The sequence below is a fragment of the Triticum urartu genome, chromosome 7A (genome assembly GCF_056163025.1).
Source record: "Triticum urartu cultivar PI428250 chromosome 7A, HENAU_Tu73, whole genome shotgun sequence".
Classification (NCBI taxonomy): domain Eukaryota; kingdom Viridiplantae; phylum Streptophyta; class Magnoliopsida; order Poales; family Poaceae; genus Triticum; species Triticum urartu.
The window spans coordinates 703,789,934-703,817,199 of NC_141879.1; the positions used below are offsets into that span (position 1 = coordinate 703,789,934).

General features: G+C 46.5%; 1 protein-coding gene and 1 pseudogene across 1 annotated transcript; one reads left to right on the top strand and one right to left on the bottom strand.

The window, feature by feature from the left end:
- The first annotated feature begins 7,275 nt into the window (after positions 1–7,275).
- LOC147961817 (uncharacterized) lies at positions 7,276–7,835 on the top strand (annotated as a pseudogene).
- Positions 7,836–24,928: 17,093 nt separating this feature from the next.
- On the bottom strand, positions 24,929–25,480 carry LOC147961818 (uncharacterized). The gene has a single exon (XM_087533957.1). The coding sequence runs from the start codon at positions 25,478–25,480 to the stop codon at positions 24,929–24,931; it is 552 nt and encodes a 183-aa protein (XP_087390083.1).
- Positions 25,481–27,266: the final 1,786 nt, after the last annotated feature.

Genomic DNA, 27,266 nt, shown 5'->3' on the forward strand with positions numbered 1-27,266 from the left:
AGGCATCGCCGCGCCGCCCTGTGACGCGCCGCCCGTGAGGAATCAATGACAAGGCTGACCGGCGGCGGCAGCGCGGCAGCCTTGGCATTGATTCCCGCGGGAACCGAGGCGATGAGGGTGACGAAGCGCCCGTCTCACTGACTCGGCGGGCCCGCGACCGTTTCACGCCAAAACAACTCGCCCCGGTGACCCCGGGCGCCCCCAGCGCGTCGGGTTCGGCCTGAGTCCACCGGCGCTGATTTTGGCCCAGGCCGACGAAAATCGGGATCCTGCGGGCGCGACTGGACTGTTTTTATCGACGCCGGCGCGAAAAAATCGTCTGGGAAGGCCTTTCTGGGGGCGCTGCTGAAAATGCTCAGGTCATACCATTGTGCGGTGGCGGTGGCTGGGGATGGGAAAGGGAGTCGTGGAGACTTGGGGGCTAGGGTTTTCATGGGATCGGGGATTGGGCCGACTGTCGATCATGATCGCACGGCCTCAACAATTACATGCACAAGAAACAATATTAGTCTTTTTTTCTTTTTTCTTTTTAGATTAAAAAGAAAGAAAAAAGAGACTAACATTAGTCTCTTTTTCAATGCCAAGAAACAATCGAGATTAAAACTAAACTAAAATGAGTTACCAGCCAAATCAAACAACAACGAGTTTTTGTTTCTTCGCGTGGACCCTTTGGCTAGGGTTTCTCATGCCTCCCGCCGGTGTATGACCCAACGCCAACCACAACGACTTTAGGCGCCCTACATGATTGCGGTCCATGTGGTGTATCATTTGTTGCAATCCTTCATGGTGAAGCCAGGTGCATGACGGGTGCAATGAAGTGTTCACGGCAAACTTATCGGACTCAGCGTGATCATAGAGGGGTGCTCTCCTACCGTGGTTGGCATCTCTAGAACGGCAACGAGCGTTTGCGGACCCAAAAACTCAAATATTGTCTATGATGGAAGTTGTATCAAAACGATTCACAAGGTCCAAAAACAGCTTAGGCACGAAATAAAAATCAACGATGTTTCCAGACTTGTTAAAATTTAGGGTAAAACTAGGGGAAAGCGCGCAAAAACGGCTTAGCACCTGCCGCCCCTTGTATTTTTTGTGTTCCTTTTTGGGGTGTCAACCGATTCTATTTATGGCCGGCGAAAAGTACGTCCCAAGAGCCTCCTGCCTAAAAAAAAAATTCCCCAGCCTAATCTCATTCCCTTTTGTTTTGATTAGCTCGCTCTCTCTCCCTCTCTCTCTCTCTCTCGCCTAACTACAATAGTTGCAGCAAGAAAACTCGTCGCCGTCACGGGACTTGGCTCGGCCGTGAACGAATGTAGCAAAAAAATTAAATGATTGTAGCAAAACAAATCACTGGTCGCAGGAAAAAATATACCGGTTGCAACAAAAAAGAAGCAAAAAAAACCATCATGGTCACCGTAGTCACCATTTTTGCCGTCGAAGAAGAAGCCCGTTCCAACAATTCTGGACACCGGTTCCAGCAATCTCCGCGGCTGGTTGCAGCAAAATGATGCGCCCGCAACATCGATTCCAGCAAATGTGATTGCCAGTTCTAACAAATCGAGAAGCCGCTTCAAGCAAATCTCGCCGCCGGTTCCAACATTATGACAGCACACCCATTGCATCTTCTGCGTCGGTCGTGGCTTTTTCGCCGGCCAGCTGTAGCTTTTCCATGGCCCTTGCAGCACGAGTTGCCGCCACCATTGTAGCACGCGTGGGCGGTAATCCTGCCGGTCGGTGCTTCCGCTCCGGCCAACAGCAGCGACGGCGCATCACGGCTTGCAGCTTTTTTTACTCCATTCACCGCGGCGACGGCTGTTGTCAAACGGTGGCCGCACGGTGCGTGGAGGAAGGGGTAGGGAGGAGCAGAGGTGTTGTAGAGAGAGAGGATTGGGGACTGCAGTGGGCGGTGAGAGAGAGATGTGTGTGAGGAAGAAGACGCGGAAGGGAGAGGGGATAAGGTTGCCAGGCTGGATGTGATAAGCGGTGCGCGGGCCCGATAGTCAGTGCACGAGCAATGGAGCCAGACCGGTGCTGCTTTCAGCCGGCATGTCGTTGCAAAACATTTTTGTTTCCGGAATTGGGGATTTGGAATTTGGGGGCTAGGATGGGAATTGGTTTTTCCGGTGGGTGGGGCTAGGATTTTTCTGAGATTTTGGGGCTCTGGTTTTGTAGTCGTTTTGTAAACTGGACTGTGATTTTGTTGGACCCCCGGTTGCTTTCGGAGGAGCTCGTTTTTATTTTCTTTATATATAGTAGTAATAATGTACGTGCAATGCACGTTTATATTCGGTAGGATATTAGTTGCACGTTATATTAGGTAAGATATATCTGTTGCACGTTGATATTTGGTAAGATATCAATTACTTTTTCATGAGAATGATAGGATATTAATTACATGACAGATTTTAAGGGTTAGCGTTGAGTCAAAACGTGTTTATAACCAATAGCAGTGATGGGTAATTAGAGCGTTAAACGTGTTTGGTGCTCAACATTGGAGCGATTTGAACCACTAGATAACATGATTTAACTGTGAAGATGGTTTGAATTTGTCTATTTGGGTCTTTTTATATTGGTATAGATATAGATACTTCTTCCGTTCTTAAATACAAGTTTTTTTTAAAGATTTTATAATACGGGAAATGTTTATAACCGACGCAAAGGTGGTGGCTGGGTTCCACTGTTTGAGACCATGCGGTCGTTGCTGACGGTGTCTGTCAAGCCTGATGGCGACCACTATAATGATAAAGCATGTATCTCTGATTTTGGGTGCTACTATTGCGGTCATGATAGCTCCTCTGCTGTTTGTCGCTCTCCCCACTATGTTTTTTTTGAAATAAAACATCCTCTTTATTTATTAGTAATAATGGTTACATCATCTATAAGAAAATTTACAATATTGTTCATAGGTTCCTCAAACCAATCCCTTGTTTCAGAAAATTTAGCTACTCTAGCAATTTCATGAGCTACTTTATTTGCCTTCCTATTACAATGTTCAAATCTAACTAACGGAAAATCACAAGCCATAAAATAACAATCATCAAACACAGCTGCCGCCGCTCCCGCTGTATGTCCTCCATTCTTCATCGTGTCAATTACTTCCATATTGTCGGAGTTAACAACAAGTCGGTTGCCTCCCGCCTTTTGTGCAAGTAATAACCCAAAACGTAGTGCCATGGCTTCTGCTGTTAAAACATCTGCACACCAATCCATCTTTCAATTCCCTCCAACAATAAATCTTCCTTCATCATCTCTAAGTACAGCTCCCGCTGTGCCTCTAAGCATGTCTTGATCGAAAGAAGCATCGACATTTAATTTCACAAAACCTAGAGGGGGTCTCGTCCATCCCTCTATTTTATTTGTTGCCTTGGAGGATTGGGCAATAACATAGCTTGTCGTTATAGCACGGGCTCCCATCGAAATTTGGTATGTATCTTGGGTCTTCCCCTGATGGACTAGCGAACGTCTTTGCCACCATAAATACCAGGTTGTTACAGCGATCAGTTCGCGAACATTCTGTATGCCCACTGTAGATAGCTCATGTTCTGGCATAAAAATTAGAAATTCAAGTACTGCCTCTCCCGCACGATCGACCGCACAGGCTTTTTTAATGGCTTTGTGCAGTCCCAGTTTCTCCCACACCTCTTTGCCTTTTGACATAAAAATAATAAGTGTTTAGTATCTTCATGCCCGTTCGAACATGATGGGCAGGTGGGCGAAACTTTCATATGTCTATTAGCAAGTGTAACACGACACGGGAGGGTTCCATGTAAGGTACGCCAAATAAAAATCTTCACTTTTGCTGGACAAGATAATTTCCAAATCTTGCTCCAAATAGTATTGACATTTATTCCTCCCATGCCATCTGAGTGTTGCAATTTCCTCCCATGTTGCGTTTTCCATTCCTCCAGATAAGCAGAACGAACCGTGAACAGTCCATTCTTTGTAAAACTCCAAGCTATGAAATCCGACATGTCATACGTGGGGAGGGGGATCATAAGCACCCTCTGGACATCAATTGGCCACAATGTTTGTCTTACCGAATCTTCATCCCCGCAATTGTTGATTGGATCTATAAGATCAGCAACTTTTGTTAGAATCTGCCCTCTTCTAGGAGTGATAATTTTCCTATTTGCCCCATTCGGGATCCATGCATCTCTCCAGATATCAATATTCTGTCCATTACCAACTCTCCAAATATAACCTTTTTTGAGAGAATCCACTCCGGCCATAATGCTTTGCCAAGTGAAAGAGGATCCTTTTTTCAGACCCGCATTCATTAAATCTCCATCTGGAAAATATTTAGCTCTCAAAATGGTGGCACATAGGGAATCAGGGTTATCAAGCAGGCGCCACGCTTGTGTGGCTAACAAGGCCAGATTGAAACAATGTATGTCTCGAAAACCCATTCCTCCTTGGTCTTTAGGTACACACATCTTCCACCATGCCATCCAATGCATTCTCTTCTGATTGTCTTCGTCACCCCACCAAAAATACGACATCGCGTCAATGATTCCTTTACAAATCTTTTTAAGAATTTTAAAGACGGACATTGCATAAGTTGGGATAGTTTGTACAACCGATTTGAGAAGGATTTCTTTTCCTCCTGCTGATAGCAACTTTTCCTTCCAACCACTGATTTTCATAACAATTTGATCTATTAAGAATTAGAAACAATCACTTTTGTCCATACCCACATTTGAAGGCAGACCCAAATATTTGTCATTGAGAGCTTCAGTCATAATGTTCAGAATAGTACATATATGCGCCTTATCTTCCACTTTTGTGTTGGGACTAAAAAATATACTAGATTTTCCAACACTCACCATTTGCCCCGATGCAGCACAATAAGCATCCAAAACTGCTTTCAGCGCCTCCGCGTTCATGGAATTAGCTTGCATCAGGATTAATGAATCATCTGCGAATAGGAGATTTGAAATAGATGGGGCATCTCTGCTAACTTTAATTCCGGAAATACTTCTATTCTCCTCCGCATTAGCTAAGAGTGCAGTCAGGCCTTCCGTACATAACAAAAATAAATATGGGGAGAGAGGGTCCCCCTGCCTCAGTCCTCTAGATGGTTTGAAGCTCTCTGTTTCTTCCGTGTTAAAAAAAAGCTCCCGCGATCGCCTGGCGATCTGGTGGCGACGGAGATAGAGAAAGGGGAGTGATGGAGACGGGGAATCCGGCGGAGGCCCCGGCGGCTCGTGACCCCAACGGGAGGGGGCGGGCAATAGCGGCGTCCCAGGCGGAGTCAACGGAGCCTCGCGTCCCCAAGAGGGCGGAGATTTTCGTCGGGGGCCCGATGGGCAATCTGGATTGGGAAGAAATCAAGGCCACGTCAAGGCGGATCCTCTGGCAATCTCTAAACCGGAAAAGGTGCTGGAAGCGGATGAAGAGGAGGGCGGAGGAGATGATGCGCATGAAGCCAGAGAGGAGCCCCACTGATCTGGCGGGGAGTGTGAAAGCCGGCGGCTACAACGGCGACAAATCGGAGGTACTTCCATATAATAGGGACCTTGTTTCTCAGGATTTGATCCCGTTTGGGGCAGGGGGTCCGATTTTGGATGCTACTAGTATGGAAACTAGTGTGATTGTGTTGGATTACAGAGAGATTCTTTCTCTGAGAGATATAAAAGAGAAAAAGAGAAATCAGGGGATGAATGTTATCTGTACATTAAAGGAAAAAAGAGAAATTAGTGCCTCTTTATTTTGGAAACTGCCCATTTATGATCTTTTAATTTTTGATAAATGCACAATTCTCATCATGCTGGTGGCGGATTTGGGTGAGGGGAGGAACTATATCTACAGCAGAGAGGGGGGTCTCGAGTCATCAGCTCTCCATACACAGCAAGTTCTTCTGTTTTCCTGTGTGAATTTCTTCCCTGTACGAGTTGTTTTAGTGAGTAAGGGAGAGATAGCTATGGAGAGAAAGGGGGAGGCGGAGAGGGAGGTGGGTCAGGGATCGGGAAGTGTGCCGGCGACCATGGGGAGCGGTTCTCTGACTACTTCACCTGGGGGCGAAAAGATGCAGGTGTCCAGGCAGCCTTGTGGGGATGGCTCACTGCTGGTCATCGATATGGAGGCCGCCAGGAGGGCTGTGAGGGGTTTCTTGGTGGTGGGGCGATTTCTGTCGCCTTTCCAAGTTCACCCGCAGGTCCTTGTTGATGACCTTCGTGCTTCGTCGGCTTGGAGGCTGCAAGGCGAGGTCACCGTCCAGGAGGTGGACAGCAACGACGGGAGGTTCATCCTGAACTTCTCTGCCGACGTGGACAGACGCTTTGTGTTGAAGGCCCAGCCGTGGCACCATAAGCGTGATGGGATCGTCTTCGCCGAGTTCGACGGCAAGGGTAACCCGGCGGAGGTGGATCTTGGAACCATGGCTATTTGGGCCCAGGTTCGTGACCTACCGTTTGAGCTTAAAACTGAAGATGTGGGTTCATCTCTAGGGGACCAAATCGGGGAGGTGATAACCGTCTCACACCAGAATCACATGATAGTAGAGAAGTATTTGCGTGTTCGTGTGAAAGTCCCGCTACACGAGCCAATTAAGAGTAGAGTAGAATTCACTCCTCTAGGCAGGAAAGAAAAACTTTACTATGATGTTCGTTATGAAAAGTTGCCGTCATATTGTGAGTGTTGTGGGCTTGTAGGCCATATGTCGGGAAGGTTCTGTAGGATTCCTAAAGAGAGTAGAGTAGCTGTTTTTGCAAAAAACCTCAGTGTAGAGGCCTACTGGAAGGGAAATACAGCTAGTAGAAGAGCTCTTGTGTACTCGGGCTATAGTAGAAAAAACATCTCAAAGGCTACTGAAGGTATGGTGGTCAAAGTCACCAAAGCTGTGAGTGATCTCACTGTGAAAGAGAAAGGTGCTGCGTCGTCTATCCTGGCGACTGGAGGTCCAGTCCAGGGAGGCCACTTGCTCAGCCAGGAGGGCCGGGGGCAAGTACCTTCTCTGCCGGTGCCCGTAGGAGCTGCCTCGGGTCAGGTGGACCTGGAGCGCGGGCTACTCGAGCGCGCTAGCCTTGGCCAGGAGGGCCAAGGAATGGCGCCAGAAGGGCGCCCACCAAGGGGGCGCTGCAGGTCGGCCAGGAGGGTCGTCTCCCTGTAGCGTCCCAGAATGCATCACCATACACCCCTGCACCCCCTACTAGTGAAGGCCAGGAGGGCCAAGCGCTGGTGGGGGGAGCGGCTCCCACCACGGTTGTTGTACCTGACCAGGCGGGCCAGGACATGTTGCATCAGGGGAATAGTACTTCCCCCGTCAGGTCTGCTGCGGCTATGGCTGCATACCAGCCTAACCCGGTCGGCCAGGAGAGTAGGGCGGCTCTGCAATGGGGTGATCAACTCCTCTTTCGCCCGGGGGTGCCGGAGGCGCTGTCGGGGGCTGTCGCTGCAAGACTTGCTACAAAAAATACCACTGACACCCCTATTTACACTTTCAATGCTACAAAGAACTCCATGTAGGGAAAGACAAAAGAAAAGGGCAGAAAAGTAAAGAAGGGAGGAGGAGTTGGGAGTTCAGAGGGAGCACGCAAGAACATTATAGGTAAAAAAAAAGAAGCCTCTATGAAGCTCCAGCAACTGGTAGTGAGCTAGATTTCTCTTTTGAGAAAACCATGGATAGCTATGAGCGTATTCTGTATGGGGACATAAATGTTTCTTCTAAGCGTGTATGTATGGGTAGAGTGGAAGCTGTGAGAGATGGGAATGGGGTGGTTACACACGTATCAAAAGAAGTTGAGGAGAAAGAAGAGGCTCCGGGGCAGCAGAGAAGGGAGTCGGTTGGAGATGATGGCGCATCGGCGGCCTCCGAAGAGGAGGTACGCCGGGCCAAATGAGAATCATCGGATGGACCTGCCGTGGGATGCTCTCTCCCACGGCGGTTCGCGAGCTCTTGGATCTACAGGAGCGTACCAAAGCAGAGCTAATTTTCCTTTCAGAATCTCACTTAAATAAATGTAAAGCCGATGAGCTTCGTCGAGTTTTAAATTTCGATTCAATTTTTGTAGTTGAGAGCGATGGCCGGGCGGGTGGTCTTGTCTTGTTTTATCAGAATATGAATAAAGTTGAGTTGAACTATGTGTCAAATAATTTTATTGATGTTGTTTTCATGAATGGGAATTTTGTACAGTGGCGTTTAACAGGCTTTTATGGGCACCCCAACTGGAGTGACCGTGCTTTGTCATGGGATGATATTCGAAATTTGTATAAGAAGGGCGATCACCCATGGGTAGTTTTAGGAGATTTTAATGAAATTTTGTTATCATCTGAGAAAGAGGGAGGGAATGTGAGACCAAATGTGATGATGAGAGATTTTCGAAATTGTTTGGGAGATTGTGGACTAGCAGATATGGGATGTATGGGTGACTTATTTACATGGAGGAGGGGCGAAATCAGGGAAAGACTAGATTGAGCAGTCTGTAATGTGGATTGGGCGAATAAATTCCCTCGAGCGGCGGTTATAAACGAAGAACATGTACACTCAGACCATCGCCCTATTATTTTAGACACGGAATATTTTGACGATAATATTTTTGACTGCTAAAAAAGTCAAAGGAAACATTTTGAAGCTCGATGGCTGAAAGAAGAGACGGTTACGGAAGTTGTACGTACAGCTTGGGAAAAAGCGAAGATGTTAGGCATAGGGCCGTCTCTCGCTGATCGTACAAGAGCGGTACATGCAGATTTGCACACTTGGGATCGTGATATCCTTAAGGGTCCGAAAAAAAAATCAACAAACTAAAAAAAGATTTAGAAAAATTACAGAGAGGGCCTGTGAATGCTAACTCTCTTGCACGTCAAAAGGAGACTATTGTATTGATTGAAAATTTATTGGAACAAGAGGAGATACACTCGCTACAACGGGGTCGAGCAAACTGATTATTGCATGGTGACCGCAATATTTCTTTTTTCCATAACGCCGCAACAACTAGAAAGAAGAGAAATCAGATAAAAAAATTGCTTGACGATAATGGGGTTTGGGTAAAAGACACGGAGATGAAGAATCATATTCTGGGGTATTTTTCTAACCTGTTTACTTCATAAGTTAATCAACCAAACCATGAGGTCCTCTCCCTTGTAAAAAGAAAAGTAACGAATGAGATGAATAGGGCTTTCCTTGCCCCCTACACGGCCAAAGAGGTTAGGAAGGCACTTTTTGACATTGGTGATTTAAAGGCGCCGGGGCCAGATGGCCTTCACGCCATTTTTTATAAGAGATTTTGGGCTATGTTAGGGGATGATTTGACTGAAGAGGTTCTCCAAGCGGTGAATACATGTACTATACCTGATGGTTGGAATGATACTACAATAGTAATGATCCCAAAAGTTAACTCCCCGGAAAAGGTAACTCAATTTAGACCAATCAGCTTGTGCAATGTGGTGTATAAGGTCATTTCAAAGATGATTGCTGCTCGTTTGAAGACAATCCTCCCAGATATTATTAGCCCTACCCAAAGTGCTTTTGTGCCTGGAAGAATGATTACAGATAACATCTTAGTGGCTTATGAATGTTTCCACAGAATAAAAAATAAAAGGACCGGTAAAGAGGGCATGTGTGCAATCAAACTGGACATGCACAAAGCATATGACCGAGTGGAGTGGCCTTTTTTAAAGGAAATCATGTTGAGACTAGGCTTTCAGCAGGATTGGGTGAATTTAATTATGCAATGTGTGTCATCGGTGGAATATCGGGTTAAAAAAAAAAGCTCTCCCCACTATGTTGATGGTGACGACGATGACGATGGTCCCGTGGTTCTTGAAGGCTTGTCAGACGTCACTAATCTAGAGCTCGTGGCTAACCTTCAATTGGTATATAAATATAATGCATGCTCCTCTGCTTAAATTATAGCTTTCATTGCATATGTTGTGGCTCGTGCCATTAATTAGTTAGCTTATTAGGTGTAGTCGATATACTTCAAGTTTCATCAAGAAAACACTTACTAGGAAATCCAACTAGAAATTCCTTGCTGCAAATAAAAATTAATTAATATAAACATGAACTGATTGCTGCGAGTTTAAGGGATCCAATTCAAATGTCAATTCTTAGGCTCCTCAAATTGATGATTCAAGTGAGATTCCGCATCAACAATGACATCTCTTGTAGATATATCGCTAGGTTTCCTGTTTTCTCTACTTTAAATGTGACTTAGGGCAAATCTTGTGCTACTAAATCGGATTTACTAACTTGTGCTTACTTGCATCTCGCTCAGCTTACCTCAACACAAGATTTCAAGTGATGCACTACATTCAACAAGCTTAAGACATTGTCACTCGATGATCGGTGTGTAGAGCCTGACTTTGGCCCACTCCATTACTTTCTCCAGCACTCACCCGTTCTGGAGAAGCTCAACCTTCGGCTGTCCAAGGTAGGTGCATGCATGTTTTCTAATCATGACAGGCTTTGTCTTGTTTAAGTTGAAGCGCGCATTGTTTGAATCATTTTTGGTAATTCTGAAGCCATATGACCATGTCGAAGAAACAGATCAAAGCTACAATTATACAGAGCATTTCTTGGCTTCGAAGCATCTTAGTTTGCTTGAGATCAAATGTCGAGAAATAGATGAGAAGGTTGACAAAATTCTAAAGATACTGAATTCCTATTGAGTGCTCGCTGATCAAATCAATATCCAAGAGAACATCTGTCCGTCTAAACGTAAGTCAGATTATCGGTTTTTTTTTTTTGTTCTTTCATTTTTGTGGCCATATCGTATATAAAAATTAGCAACAGATATTTCTCAAATTAACTAGACACGGTAAAGATTCAGCATTTGAAGGGTGCACTGCACGACCTGTGCTCCAAAGCCTCTCGGTGCAATCTCTCTCAAAATTGGGTGGTTCCAGTAGGGCTGAGAAGAAGTAGCTCATGGTATTCATGTTCTTGCACCTTCTGTTTGTGCCAACTCCATTGAACTATCCAAATGGTGGGAGAAGTGGTTAATAAGAACACTCAAATTATTGCCATCAAATTGTAAGTCACGAGAAGTACTTAGAGTGGGATGCTAATCGCACTTTTTTTACATGCTTTTACAGGTTCATATTCGGATACAGATGAGTCGGATTAGCCGGTGGCCGCGGTGTGTACTTTCTTGCTTATTCAGAGAATTTGGTACCGAGATTTCCAGTCTTGGATTTGCTCTTGTTCTGACTACATGTGGGTTCACATACCCTTTGTGTTACGTTCATGAATAATAGTAATATATGAATGCAACTGGGGCCTGATTGAAGGATTGAACGATTGAGCTCCTTGGGTGGTTATGAAAAGATAAATCATTACTGGTGCTAGCAGGCTTTTTGCTTACTTGATTTCTATCGGTATCGATCTCTTGCTTATTGAGAGAACAGGTTGCAGCATGGAGAGTACTTCATGCTCGGTTAGCAATCACCAATAAAAATACAGCCCAGCCCGCGCCGCCCGCGAGTGCAGCAGGGGGCTGAGGCGGCGAGGTCCGACTGTCTCCGGCAGTCCCTGGGTGCTAGAGGTGGCTGAAGTGGGGGCGTGCCATGGTGGGGTGGCCAGCGACGTCAGCGGCTAGGCTGGCCTCGTCCAGGGGTGCGGGTAGTGCGGTCGGTAGGGCGGCGCGGGGCTGCCCCTCGGGGTCCCGGCGTGGATGGGGGTTTGCCAGGGCGTGGTGGTGGCTCATGCCGGTGGTCTAGGTCGTTTTACGGCGGCAGCTGGACATCTCCGGCGTTGGCTGTGTCGACCTTCAATCCCTCTCACCATTGTCCGGGCGCTATCTTCACTGAAGGGCTGACCCTCTCCCAGCTGCGGTACATCGCTCATCTCGCGCTCGGTGCAGCAGGACGGGTTGATGGAGGCCAGTTTTGGCCGGCCTACTGGGTCTCGGTGTTGGGGGCCATCCAAGGGTGCAAAAGGTGGGGCCTTTCCACTCGTCTCTTTGGTTGAAGTAGCGGCGGGTGTCGGGTGAGATGGTGTCGAGGTCTTGGATGCCGGGGTGGCGGTCCTGGCGATGGTAGTGCGGTGCTCATGGGCAGAGCCCGTGGCTTAGTTCTGCCCGGTGACTATGGTCATGTGGGCAGCATGGTAGCCGGGGTGTGGCGTTCGGGTGCAGTGAGTGTTGACCGGGGTGAAAACTTGCTCTATCTTCGGATGGACCAGCGGCGGCGAAACTCGTTCCCTTCTTTATGGCGTCGTCGCGGTCCTCATTGCCCATCGTGTTGCTCCAGGGAAAAACTCTGACCCTCGGGTCGGGCGGTGGCGACGCTCCGATGTCGTTTCCTTCTTGAAAGCGCCGTCTTATAGCTCACGGTTCATCGTACGCGGCTTCATCTTTTCGCGCTGGCGTGTTCATGTTCATGGTTGAGAACCCCGGTTGCTTTTGTAGTGATTGGGATGGTGTTACTGCATTCGGCGTCTATATATCCTGTCTTGGGTATGTGATCATTAATTTACATATAAAGCGGGACGAAAGTCTTTTTCGATTAATACATCCCAAGAATGAGGATCTGTACTTAGCATCTCCAGTGTCGTGCAAAATCGGTTCCTGGAAGGCTTCAGTTTGAGGATCAATGCAAGAAGATGCACCTCGTTGGACTGGAGAATAACACCAACTTGTGCTATGAATCTGACACCATGCTAGAAATTTTCCTTCAACTAAATTGAAAATACTCCTTCCATTTTTATATACAAGGCCACGAACTCAAACTACAGGTACCAAGATAAAAATCAATGTGTGCTTTATAAGCCAATTTGTTTTCTCGTTTACCGGGTTAATTAATAGGGTGCATGTACATTAGAGGAGACTGAGTGGCCGTGAGAGAGGAAGTAGGTGAGTGTGTCATTATCATTCACTACATGCCTGCTAGTAATTAAGCCATGGATTACTAGTACGAGAAAATATCATTAATATTTGCCTCAATTAATGTTGGTGGCCTTGTATAGATGCAAAATGTGTTTTTCATAATGGCCTTGTATACAAAAATGAAGGGAGTAGTCGTTCCAATAAAATACGACCCATTCACTCAATCATTGACTTCGACCAATTCACTCACAGAGCCTTAGAGCATCTCCAGCCGCGCCCCCAACAGGCCCCCCAGGCCACTTTTTCGGCGCCGGCGCCAAAAAACGCCTCAGTCGCGCCCCCCAACGCCGAAAATCGCCGGTTCGGCCCTTTTTTCCGCCTGGCGGTCACTGGCCGAACCCGGCGCACTAGGGGGCAATTGGGGGCTCCGGCGTAAGGGAAAAGCGTGGCTGGCCCACACCGGCAGGGGAAAAGTCAATGTTTTCTTCCCCGACTCGCCTCCCACCCCCGCGCCCTCGGTCGCCACTAGCTATATCCCGACGCCGCCCGCCGCCCTTCACCGCTAGATAGCCATTCCCCGCCGGAAAAATAGCAGAGCTTCGCCACGGCAGCCCCTCCAACAACAGCTAGGCGTTTCCGGCCGCGGAGGGGCAGTTTAGCGGCGGGTACACGCCCACCGGGCGCAAGATGTTCGGTGATTTGCCTGCCTCGACGATGGACTCGGATGACGAGGAAGCGCTCGCCGCGCTGCTGGAGGAGGAAGCCGAGGCCGACGTCCAGGAAGAAGAGTATCTCATGGTGCTCGCCGCCCTCGCCCAGCTGCTGGCGAGCAATGAAAAGCCGCGGCGAGGTGGCTCGGCGCTGGGGCGGGTGAAAGCAAAGAACCGACATCGTCTCGAAGGCTACTGCATGCTCTACTCCAACTACTTCGCCGATGCTCCACTTCACGGTGAGAAAAAACATTTCGGTGCCGTTATCGGATGAGCCGAAAGCTCTTCCTCAGGATTGTGAATTCCATCCGGGAGTTCGACAACTACTTCAAGTGCAAGATGGATTGCACCGGCGCCCTTGGATTCACCTCCATCCAAAAGTGCACGACAGCGATGAGATGCTTGCATACGGAGCTCCCGGTGATTCACTCGATGACTATGGGTGCATGGCCGAGTCCACCAACATAGAGTGTTTCTACAAGTTCTGTCGGGCAGTGGTGGCCGTGTTTGGACCGCAATACTTGAGAACACCCAATGCGGAAGACACTGCTCGGATCCTAGCACATAATGCAGCAAGAGGATTTCCTGGGATGCTTGGAAGCATCGACTGCATGCATTGGAAATGGAAGAATTGCCCATTTGCTTGGCAGGGGATGTACAAAGGCGCCAAAGGCGGTTGCAGTGCGGTACTTGAGGCGGTGGCCACACAGGACCTCTGGATTTGGCACTCCTTCTTTGGTTTGCCAGGAACTCACAATGACATCAACGTGCTGCAATGCTCTCCTGTCTTTGCCAAGCTTGTTGAAGGTCATTGTCCTCCAGTGAACTTCGAGATCAATGGGCGGCACTACAACAAGGGGTACTATCTAGCTGATGGCATCTATCCGAGATGGTCGACATTTGTGAAGACGATCTCAAACCCTGTGCCAGGAGGCAAGAATGCCTGGTTTGCGAAGGTTCAGGAGGCTTGCAGGAAGAATGTCGAGCGGGCATTTGGTGTGCTCCAATCTCGATTTGTTGTTGTCCGGTACCCCGCTCAGACCTTGTCGAAAGATCAAATGTGGGACATTATGACTTGCTGTGTCATCTTGCACAACATGATCATCGAGAGCGAGTAAGAAGACCCAGTGTTTGACACTGAACCATACTACAGGCAGGGTCCTCTAGCCGAAGTTAATCACCAGCTACCGGCAACCTGGACTGCCTATCTCAGTATGCGTCAGGAGATCCGAGACCCACAGGTGCATCATCAACTGCAGCAAGATCTGATAGAGCATCTATGGAGGCTCAAGGGAGACGTCGGGCACGACGTGTCATGAAATATGAGTTTTTATTTGTTAAACTATATAATTTGTATTGAACTATTTGTTGTTGTACTATTTTGTTGAAGTATTTGATATTTCTATGATGAAATGTGATAAAAAAATTATGTGCATAATTGAACGCCGAACAACGGCGAACCACACCGAATATGGGCCTATTGTCGTCCATATGGGCCCTTTATTCGCCGAAATGGGACTGAAAAGTGGGCCAATATCGACGCCTAAGGGCGAGCTGGGGGCGACGACTGGGCGCGAAACCGCCCCCAGCGCCGATTGTATCACCGACTCGCCCTCAGAAAGCGATTTTTATGTGTCCTGGGGGGCGAACGGCTGGAGATGCTCTTAGTCAGCATACCGTAGTGGTGAACTAGCTCTACTAAGTCTCAATGGCAATTTTCTCCAACACACCACACATCCAAAACTTATAAAATATGATTTCAAAACATACAGGAGATAACTCTCTACCCTTCCTCGATTTGGACAGCCATCCATGATTGGTTTGAATTCGCTCATCCATCGTCAACTCTGCAACTTATCAAACTCTCTCATTAACCTACTTGGATCACATAGGCTAATCGTAATCCTACACTCCCCCAGATCTGAATATAAACCTGTAGCACAAGCTTAAATGAAGGCGGGACGAGAATCAAGCTGGAAATGCAGCAAAGCCAGTATACAACTTATCATAATTATGTACTCTGTTCTTTTTGTTGAGGAAAGACCATCATGGCTAGCTAATTTATTGGCTTAAAACGAAATTACATCGTCCACAAGGTTTGAGACCAGACAGCCCGGGGACTCGTCCGTCCAAATGCTAGAGAGTTTATTACAATAACTATGTTTAGCTAGCACATGTGCCGCTTTATTTGCATTACGAGGACAATGCTTAAATTTAACCTTCCTAATCAAAGTCGAAACATCGACACACTCCGCGAAGATAGCAGCAGCTTCATCCCACCATCTTGCTTGGCCACCGCAGGAGTCAATCACTGTTAAAGAATCGGATTCCGCCTCTACTCGCGGGAAACCTAAGGAGTTTGCAAACTTCAGGCCATCCCGCATTGCCAGTGCTTCCGTCGTGACCATGCTTGATGCCACGGGGATATAGAAACATTGGGCTGCAAGAAACGATCCATTTACATCTCTGATAACCGCAGCAGTTGCTCCCACTCCTTCTTCGACATAAAACGCTGCATCAACATTTAGTTTGACAAATATAGGCTCCGGCTTCTCCCATCTGTCTTGCACTGATACAGTTTTCTCAAATTTGCCTGGTCGAAATTATTAGAAATAGCAAGGACAGATATAGGCCATTTGAATGTTGGTGGAGGATTACCATTATGAGTGTACTGGCGTCGGATCCATCACAGGTACCATCCTCCCACCGCTATGATCTGCTTCACATCCAAATTCGGTTTAATGGGCACTTGTCTTGGTGGGCCGATCAGGATGTGTTCTAGTATGATTGACCCCGAACGATCAACCCTTTTCGCTTCATTGATAATATCCAAGATTCCAAGCCGAGACCACATCTCCGTAGCATGGGAACAATCAAATAATAGGTGTCTCACATCTTCAGCCGCATTGTGACATATGGGACAAGCACCCTCTATGCCAACCTGCCTGTTAGTGAGGATGGACTTTAGGGGTAGGATTCCATGTAGTGCTCGCCAGCAGAAAATTTGAACTTTACGTGGGATTTGAAGTTTCCATAGTATACTCCAAACCAGTGGTGTGCTTGACCTCCCTGGCTGCGCTAGTGCATTTGCATGTGTCCTGAAAGTCCGAATCCATTGAGTATAGTAAGCTGATCGTACAGAGAAGATACCTCTTCGGTCCAGGTGCCAAGCTATGAAATCTTCAAAAGCATTGTAATTCAGCGGGATTTCTAGTATCCTTCGGACATCCACAGGATTAAAGATAGCTCCAATCAGATGCTCGTCCCAGTTCCCACTTATGGGGTCGATGAGGTCGTTTCCTGTAGACAGGATAGTATGACCCCGCGGCGTGATCACCCTTCTATTTGCACTGCTTGGAACCCATGGATCGCTCCAGATATTCACTTTCTCCCCCGACCCAATACGCCATATATACCCCAATTTGAACGTCTCCAAACCCTTCATAATACTCTGCCAGGTAAATGAGGCACCATTCTTTAAAGTAGCTTGAAGTAAACTACCATTAGGGAAATATTTCACCTTTAATACCTTTGCACATAAAGAATCTGGGTTGTTTAGTAACCTCCAGCATTGCTTTGAAAGCATTGCTAGGTTAAATGAGTATAGGTCTCGGAATCCCATTCCCCCTTCACTCTTCGGATAGCAAAGTTTCCACCAAGAATATGTTGGGATCATAGCAGAAATTTAAAATTTTCTACGCATCACCAAGATCAATCTATGGAGTAATCTAGCAAAGAGGGAAGGGGAGTGCATCTACATACCCTTGTAGATCGCTAAGCGGAAGCGTTGCAAGAACGCGGATGAAGGAGTCGTACTCGCAGCGATTCAGATCGCGGTTGATTCCGATCTAAGCGCCGAACAACGGCGCCTCCGCGTTCAACACACGTGCAGCCCGGTGACGTCTCCTACGCCTTGATCCAGCAAGGGGAGAAGGAGAGGTTGGGAAGACTCCGTCCAGCAGCAGCACGACGGCGTGGTGGTGGTGGAGGAGCGCGGAACTCCAGCAGGGCTTCGCCAAGCACTACGAGAGACGAGGAGGGAGAGGGGTAGGGCTGCGCCAACAGGGGAAGAACCTCGTGTGTTGGGCTGCCCCTTTGCCTCCACTATATATAGGGGGAGAGGGAGGGCTGCGCCCCCACCTAGGGTTCCCACCCCAAGGGGTGCGGCATCCCTAGATCCCATCCAGGGTGGCGGCCACAAGGGGGAGAGGGGGAGGCGCACCTGGGGTGGGCCTTAGGGCCCATCTGCCCTAGGGTTTGCCCCCTTTCCCTCTAGGAGGCGCCTTGGGCCTTGGTGGGAGGCGCCCCAGCCCACCTAGGGGCTGGTCCCTTCCCACTATTGGCCCATGTAGACCTCCGGGGCTGGTGGCCCCACCTGGTGGACCTCCGGACCCCCCCCCCCCCCGGTGGTCCCGGTACACTACCGGTGATGTCCGGAACACTTCCGGTGGCCAAAACCATACTTTCTATATGTTAATCTTTACCTTCGGACCATTCCAGAACTCCTCGTGACATCCGGGATCTCATCCGGGACTCCGAACAACATTCGGTAACCGCGTACATACTTTCCCTATAACCCTAGCGTCATCGAACCTTAAGTGTGTAGACCCTACGGGCTCGGGAGTCATGCAGACATGGCCGAGACAACTCTCCGGTCAATAACCAACAGCGGGATCTGGATACCCATGTTGGTTCCCACATGCTCCACGATGATCTCATCGGATGAACCACGATGTCAAGGATTCAATCAATCCCGTATACAATTCCCTTTGTCTATCGGTACGATACTTGCCCGAGATTCGATCGTCGGTATCCCGATACCTTGTTCAATCTCGTTACCGGCAAGTCTCTTTACTCGTTCCGTAACACATCATCCCGTGATCAACTCCTTGATCACATTGTGCACATTATGATGATGTCCTACCGAGTGGGCCCAGAGATACCTCTCCGTTTACACGGAGTGACAAATCCCAGTCTCGATTCGTGCCAACCCAACATACACTTTCGGAGATACCCATAGTGTACCTTTATAGCCACCCAGTTACATTGTGACGTTTGGCACACCCAAAGCACTCCTACGTATCCTGGAGTTGCACAATCTCATGGTCTAAGGAAATGATAGTTGACATTAGAAAAGCTTTAGCATACGAACTACACGATCTTTGTGCTAGGTTTAGGATTGGGTCTTGTCCATCACATTATTCTCCTAATGATGTGATCCCATTATCAACGGCATCCAATGTCCATGGTCAGGAAACCGTAACCATCTATTGATCAACGAGCTAGTCAACTAGAGGCTTACTAGGGACATGGTGTTGTCTATGTACCCACACATGTATCTGAGTTTCCTATCAATACAATTCTAGCATGGATAATAAAGATTATCATGAACAATGAAATATAATAATAATAACTAATTTATTATTGCCTCTAGGGCATATTTCCAACAGAATACCAATGCATTCTCTTATGTTCCTCATCATCACCCCACCAGAACTGAGAAATTAAATCAGTAATCTCTTTACATATTCCTTTGGGTAAACAGAAGACTGACATAGCAAACACCGGAATAGCTTGTGCCACAGATTTCAACAGGATCTCCTTTCCTCAAGTGGATAACTGTTTCTCCATCCAACCCCTGAGCCTCTCTTTGATTCTCTCAATAAAGTGGTTAAAGCAGTCACTTCTATCCGCTCCCACCATTGCAGGTAGGCCCAAATATTTATCAGAGAGTGCCTCTGTATCAATGTGAAGCTCCTGACATATTTCAGCCCTAGTGACAACAGAAGTATTAGGGCTAAAGAAAACACTCGATTTAGCGAAACTCACCATTTGCCCCGAGCTTTGCCAGTAAGTCTTCAGAACATGTTGTAAGGAAGCTGCATTAAGCGTGTATGCCTTCATGAGAATTAGAGAATCATCAGCGAATAAGAGGTGTGATACTGATGGTGCATTCCTGCACACTCTAATCCCTTCTATGCCACCAACTTCTTCATACTGCAATAGACTGGAAAGACCCTCTGCACAAATGAGGAATAGGTAAGGGGATAGGGGATCCCCTGCCTAATTCCCCTTGTAGGGTTAAAAACATCTGTTTCTTGTGAGTTAAATCTCACTTTATAACTAACTGATCTCACACATTCCATGATCAATTCTACCCACTGTTCATGAAATCCCAATTTGATCATCATGTCATGCAAAAACGACCACTCCACTCTGTCATAGACTTTATGCATATCGAGTTTTACTGTACACAACCCGGATTGTCCTGTCCTTTTATTCTTAATCTTATGCACACATTCATATACTATCAAGATATTATCCGTAATCATTCTTCCAGGAACAAAGGCACTTTGAGTAGGAGAAATGATATCAGGAAGTATACTTTTCAGACGTAGAGCTAACATTTTCGAGATTATTTTGTACATGACATTGCAAAGACTAATGGGTCTGAATTGCGTTACCAGCTCCGGAGCATCGGTTTTGGGAATCATCACAATTGTTGTGTCGTTCCAATTTGCTGGAATTTTCCTCGAATTAATGGCCATCAAAACCTCTTGAGTGATCTCATCACCAATTATATGCCAATATTTTTTGAAGAAATTGCCACTACAAGAATCTGTTAATACGTGATGGATCTAGTCCGGCACAGATAAATGAAAAACTGTCATGGGTGTCCATCCTTGACGGATTTGAAATCCGTCATGTATATCGCGTCATAATTTGGTACCGTACCAGTCATGACAGATCTTGGCCGTCATGGATCTGCCCCAGGCCCGCCCAGGCCCAAGTCTTTGTGACGGAACAATCCGTCATGGACTAACGCCATGTACGATTTTCAGTTGACTAATTCGAATGATGTGGCTGCCTACGTGGATACTATTTTTCGTCACAAAATTCATCATGGATTTAGGCAAAATTTAAAGGACAATTTAAATTTGGTTGAGACAATTAGCCCATTTCTTTTGGCCGAAATTTGACCCAGTATGTTTTTAACATAATGCGTTACACAATTCCTAATGCCAATTTTGGCCCAACAAAAAATATTTGCAAGGTGTGAAACATTACAAAGTTTATCGCATCCATCTGTACGTACCTAAAACATAGCAGTCTAAAAAATCCTCTATAAAATGATAACATACAACATATATTGAGAACATATATCACACAGCAGAGTTATGAACCAGTACAATCCATTTTACATCAGAACATATAAACTATTGAGGGTGTTGTTATTCAGGCTCTTGCCGTTGACGCTCTTGATGGCAACTATCATCCTGTGGCTGATTGTGATGGGCAGCACCAAGTAGCACGCTATCCAATCTTACCTACCATATTTACAAGAATATTAGATATTTGCAAATATGAATGGACAGTAGAAATAAGAGAATTGCAACAAAAATAAAAAAGAATTACATATTGTCCAGAATTCCTAAATCTTATAGTGCCTACAAATGAGAATAACATTGTATCTACTATGAAACAAGAGTAAACATGTGGTTTCTTAAAATTAATCCAAAGAAAAGTGTGTCAAATGGAAGTCAAATCACAAAGTGACAAAATACACATCACAGAACTCCAAGTAATATAGCAGCAGTAGTTGAGGCCGTATAAACCTGCCAACGAAATGGCATGTCACTAACAAACAATATCCCCCCTGATGTGTAAACTTGTTGACACATGAACATTTGAAGTTTATGTCATCCGGGTCGACGAGCAGCGGCAATGTTTATGTTGCAACTACATCTCAAAGGGCTGACAAATAGTAAATGATACTTGCTTGCCAAATGAACTTCAAATGGCATGGAAACTTTCAACAAAGAATATGATACAGTTTCCTTGAGAGATCGCCCACACTTAGTTTTATTCATTGAACATTAAGCTATGTATTTGTTATTAGATGAAAAATCAAAATTTGTAATGTAGTGGACTATGAAACTTGAAAATGCTTGATAAACAATGAAATAATTGATAGGGAAGTGCAGCTTGAAATGATCATGCATCGTTTATATTCATTCAGGATATACAGAAAAGCTTTTCTATCATAAACCTATTGATCTTATTATCCCTGTTACTTCTGTGCATACCAATTTTATAAGCTGTCCACTTGACCAGCATAGGCTAGAGCAGAAGAGCATCAGCAACTTGCGTAAACATTTTAAAGACATGACTTTCAGGCAATATTAGACAAACACATGTAAATTTCTTCACATGGCCATCCAGTGTGTGAATGCAAACAAGCATCAAATGAAAAGGGACAATTTTTCTCAATCTACTTCACATCTAATAAGCTCCAACTTACGGAATGAAAAGAGATAGATGAATCTAACAAATTGTTCATGTTTGTTTAAATTGGCTCATGATTATGTTACCTCATTAACAGAGAGAGAGAGAGAGACCTTCCATGGCGTCGGGGTCGACCCTCCTCTCCTAGTATGCCCTTGCAGCTGCTCCATGTCATTACCCTCTTCCCTTCCCTTGACAAAACCCAACCAGACATTGCTCTCATCCCTTCTCTTCCCTTTACACAGCCCAAACAGATTAGATGGGAGCAAAGTTCCGGCACAAATGAAAAGAACAGAGGTTCTGCTTCAGACTACTGCAGCAGTAAAATTGTCCGAATCAATAGAGAAACTGAAGATATTGCAGCAAAATTGTCAAAATTATATCAGCCACTAAAACTCCCAGGTCTTGCAGCAGCAAGATAGCAGAAAGAGATGGGCCGGGAACATAACATAATTTGCTCTTCCGATATGTCAAACCGGGAAGTGGAAAAAAAGACAGAACCGAACAAAGAGAGGAGAGGAGCATCCAATACAGTAAATAATTTATTCTCATTTCTGAATGCAAGCAAGCAGAAAATAGCATTCATTATAAGGCCCATAAACTCAGGGGAATGATAAATGATACCAGGACATGGTCCACCAAGATATGGCAACTCTAGTTGTGTAACAGTGCGATGCATGATATCAAGGACATGATCCAGTTCAGATGTTACGCACAGACTAATATTCAGGCAGTTATAATTTTACTGAAACCACACAATAGTCCAAACCTTTAATAGACAAAACTCTACATCCTAGCTAATTCACATCAAGAATAGAACAAGCAGAAGAATGGAAGGGTCTCAATCTCATCCTGTTCTTCTTGAGGATAATGGTATCGACGTCGATCAGACAGGAGATGTGCCGACTACAATGTCCAGATCAAAGAAATTAGTCTGACAATCATATATGCCGTGTTAAGAGGTCTGAATGTAACATCAATTTCTAGCTCCCAAAGCATTCAAAAATCTATTGAGATATGTCCCCATGTGATAAAAGGACTGCCTCTCAACTATGAAAAAGACAATCATAAAATTTATTCAGTTTCATAGCAGGTCTATTATTTGGATTTAACATTATGCCTTAAATATAATGCAAGAGTACAATTGTCCAGTTCATTCGTGTCTATGTCAGCTTCAATTGGCACTGCAAACATTACCAGTTTTAATATTTATCTTTGTTAATGTGAGCAACTGAGCTACGTTCCGAACTGTTCTAAAAGTAGATGGTTAATCCAATGTATTCTGTTTGTACATCAACATTTGACACGCCCAACTCGGTGTATATGTCATTTACCGGATGTTGAAATTACAGTTTGTATCTTTGTTCTGACGCTATACTTGAAATCTTTATGTTTTCAAGAAATAATCTATTACACTTCTACAAAGGAATGAAAATGTACAATTCTGTTTGCGGACATGCTTCTTCTACTTCTATTTAAGGATTGCATTTACTATTATTTTAGAAGATAACACCGACCAAATATCTGAGAATCCATTAGTACGTACATGATAATTAAAATGTAAATATTCAGACCAAAACATCAGATCAAAGGAGATTATATTCACTTAAACTTGACTGAAATTAAATTGGAAAAAGCCATGTAGTACAAGACGACAGCAACAACAGACATGTAGTGCTAGCTTCCAAGGATTCATTTCAGTACATGAAGAATTAAGGGGCAGTTTTGTTCAAAATAACAATTAAGGAGTGGCCGTTTACATACTGATGTACGCATACAAATGGACAACCAAGGAGAGGCCATATACTGCAAGTGCCATTCACATCCAGACGCATACAGACTGAATACAAACTGAACCAAAGTACCAAACCAAGGTGCTTATCCATATGTATGTATGTAACAGATGCTAGTGCCATCCAGATTTGGGGGTAGAGAGAAGGGAAGCTCACCACGTCCACGTTTCAAGTGTCGCGTACATGAGGAGGCGAATCCACGAGCGTGAGGATGAGCTAGACAACGCCGGATGGGTGGACGGGATTTGGGGACGGGGGTGCCTGAGCTGTACCGGTGCGTGTCCTTGGAGGTAGAGGACGAGAAGGAGCACCGCCGCCATCATCGACCGGGACAAGGTTGTCGTGCCCGCGCTCATCCCGAACAGCCGCTGCAGGCGCGCCACGTCAGCACATCCTACGGCAGGAGGGCCTCCGCGCGGCCCTGTTCCAGGAGCACCATCCAGCAGGTGGCAGGGGATGGAGAGAATCCGCCGGAGCCACGCCGGCGACGAAACCCTAGCTAAGAATATGGGTTGAGAGCGAGCGTTGGTGGCCGGGCGTAGTGAATCTAACCGGAGGGGAGGAAAGAGCGGAGCGAGGGGAAGATGGGGGTGTGCTGGGCGCCGGCCATAGCTGACAGAAGTCGCCTGAATCGGGCGGCGGCGCCGTGGAGTCGCAAGGAGTTGTGTGGGAGAGAGATTGGGGGCTGGCTGCGCGGGAGGAAGGGAGGGAGGAGTGGCCGAGCAGGTTTAGGGTTAGCATTTTATACGCGGGACTGTTAGTCAGGCTTGAGCGGGCTTGAGCGGGCCTGCGGGGCTGTAGCAGTCCATCCATGACAGTTTTCGAAAACGTCATCAGAAATCCGTCATGTATTAACAGCTTTCTTGTAGTGTGCGTGCAAACCATCAGGCCCGGGTGCTTTAATATCTTCAATACTAGAGATCGCTTTCTTCACATCCTCCGCTGTATATGGGGCCATGAGGAAATTATTCATCTGGTCTGACACCTTCCGCTGAACTCGCTCCATGATAACCAGATTAGTTTGCTGAACTTCAGAGGAGAAAAGGTGAGAAAAGTAGTTTAAGATATGGGCATTTAAGTCATCGGTACCTTCCAGCCAATTCCCAGCCTCATTCCTTAGTTTCTTGATAAAATTCCTATTCCACCTCGCCGAAGTGAAAGCCTGGAAAAAAGCAGTGTTGCGGTCGCCAGCTTTTAGCCAAGTTGTTCTGGACCGTTGCCTCACTTCGATCTCTTCCAATTCCAGCAAATACTCGACGAGTTCAGATAATTCTCTTCTCTTTTCTTCATTATCATCATCCATAGGTCCCGCCATAACTCTCTCAAGATCTCGTTGTGCTTTACGCAGACGCTTTTTTGGCTTTTTGAGAACTCTCTGGTCCTAGTCGTGGAATTGGTTATGCATTTTATTCAGCTTGTCATAAATATTAGTCACAGTTGGATCGACTGTAACATCATTCCACGCCGCCGTCACCGTCTCCTCAAAACTCCTCTCCCTCAACCAACGTGCCTCAAATTGTTTTACTTGTATGTTATTCTGGCCGGCTGTTGGGTGTGTGTAGAACTCTGTATCCACAAGAAGGGGTCTGTGGTCAGAGTGGTTAAATTCCAAGTTCTGCAATGCTGCATTAGTAAACAAGCTCGCCCATGCATCATTCACCAGGCCTCTGTCTAGTCTTTCCCTTATTCTTCCACGTCTCCATGTGAACAGGTCTCCGATGGAGCCCATATCATGTAATCCACAGTCATCAATTGCTTCTTGAAAAGCCTGCATATATTGTGCCGGATGTGGATTGCCTCCCTCCTTCTCATGAAGAAACTGGATTTCATTGAGGTCGCCAATCAAGAGCCACGACAAATTCTGACTCTGGTGAAGTTGCCGCATACGTGACCAGGTGAGATGCTTATTCGCCCATCTAAATTCACCATACATCCCCGTCAAACGTCAAACTGGATTGTTATTATTATCCTCCATTATTACATAAATGAACATAGTATCTAGAGCAAGCCTACGTACATTGATATGATTATTCCAAAAAAGAACTAAACCACCACTTCTTCCATTACTCGTGCACACAAGTTTTTGGTCCATCTTCATCCTCCTCCTTAAACATTCTGCCGGATAGCTGTCAAGGTGGGTCTCCGACAAAAACACCACGTCAGGGGAACATCTTCGCTGGACATCCAGCAGGTCACGCACTGCCGGGGCGTTCCCAAGACCCCGACAGTTCCACGATAATATTTTCATTGTGTCTGGTCATCCCCCTCTCGGGAGGATGCCGATATCTCATTGGTTTGCTGCCCTGCCGAACTGTCTATTGCTTCTCCATCAACTCCTTTATACTTCTTCCTGTTTGCATTCTTCTGAGGCGTGCTTGCGACCTCCACAGTAATCCCTGGCATTGTTTCTCCTTCAAACTGATCAACTATCGCTGCCACACTTGATGTCTTAGCTGTACTTGGGACCAACGCCAAAGTGTTAGGCTCGCTCGATTGTGTATCATCTGCTGTCCGCTTCCCCAGAACTTGAACCTGACGCATGTCTTGTTCCTCCGTCTCCTGTCCCGACCCTTGCCCCGGTTCCGTATGAGAGGTAACCGGATTGTACAGCGCATTATGACGCCAACTCTGCATTGTATCCCTCCCCGCTGAAGCAAAAGGAGGGGCTCCTCGGCCACGTCCAGGGCCAAAAGTTGGTTCATCTCTCCCTCTTTCACCTCTCCCGCGTCCAGGGTTCCTCCCTGCACCGCGACCTCTACCTCGGCCTCTTCCTTCGTCAACCAAAAGGAAATCCCCCCACTCCAGCTTGGATACATCATGTTCCCCAGTGCCACACTCCTCGTACCAATGCCCCATTAGACCACAGTTGCCACAGTAATCGGGTAGTTTCTCATATTGAACTTGGTAGAAATCTGTTTGCTCATTCTTTGTAATTGAAACAAATCTGATGAGCTTCTTCGAGACCGTAAGCTCAACTCTAACCCTCACGAACTCCCCTACAAAGCCAGCAGGCAGAGTTGTTTGAACCTCTAGCACCCTGCCCATTCTGCGACACATACCTTTGATTGCTGCAGGAAACAAGTAGTTATCTGGCAGTTTCAGTATCCTTGCCCATACCACAAGCTTATCCAGCACCACCGATTCCGGCTTCGTGAACCCATCATATTCCTCTATCAGAACCCCCTGGTTCCTAAACAGCCATGGTCCCTTATGTATTGCCATGTTCCAGTCCCCTAAACAGCCGAACTGTACCATGAACAGGTTGTCATCAACCCTGCGCCAGCGGACATCCCTGGCTGGGTTCCACGCCGATCTCATATCTGCATATAGAGCAGACGGGCTGAACCCCTTATTGGTGTGCACCTTTGCGATCGCAAGCCACTTGGCCTCTATCTTTTCCTCATTGAGTTCATCTTCCTAGACAAATTGTTCCTCCTCGTCTTCCTGAAGCTCCAAATGACTCAGGAGTTCTTCCACAGGCTCCTTGCCCCGGCGGGTTCTGCCTGGTTCCTCCTGCGTCGCCATGATGACCCCGATCACAAAACCCTAACCCTAGATGGGCGAGGCTCCAAAGGTCAAAACCCACCTCAACCTTGCACTCGCAGCCTCCCAGGGATCAGATCCAAGGTAGGGGCGAAGAACGGGTGGGGATGATCGGCGGCAAAAGGCAGAAGCAGACTCTCGACGGCTGCACCGCCAGAGGACAACGAAACCCTAAC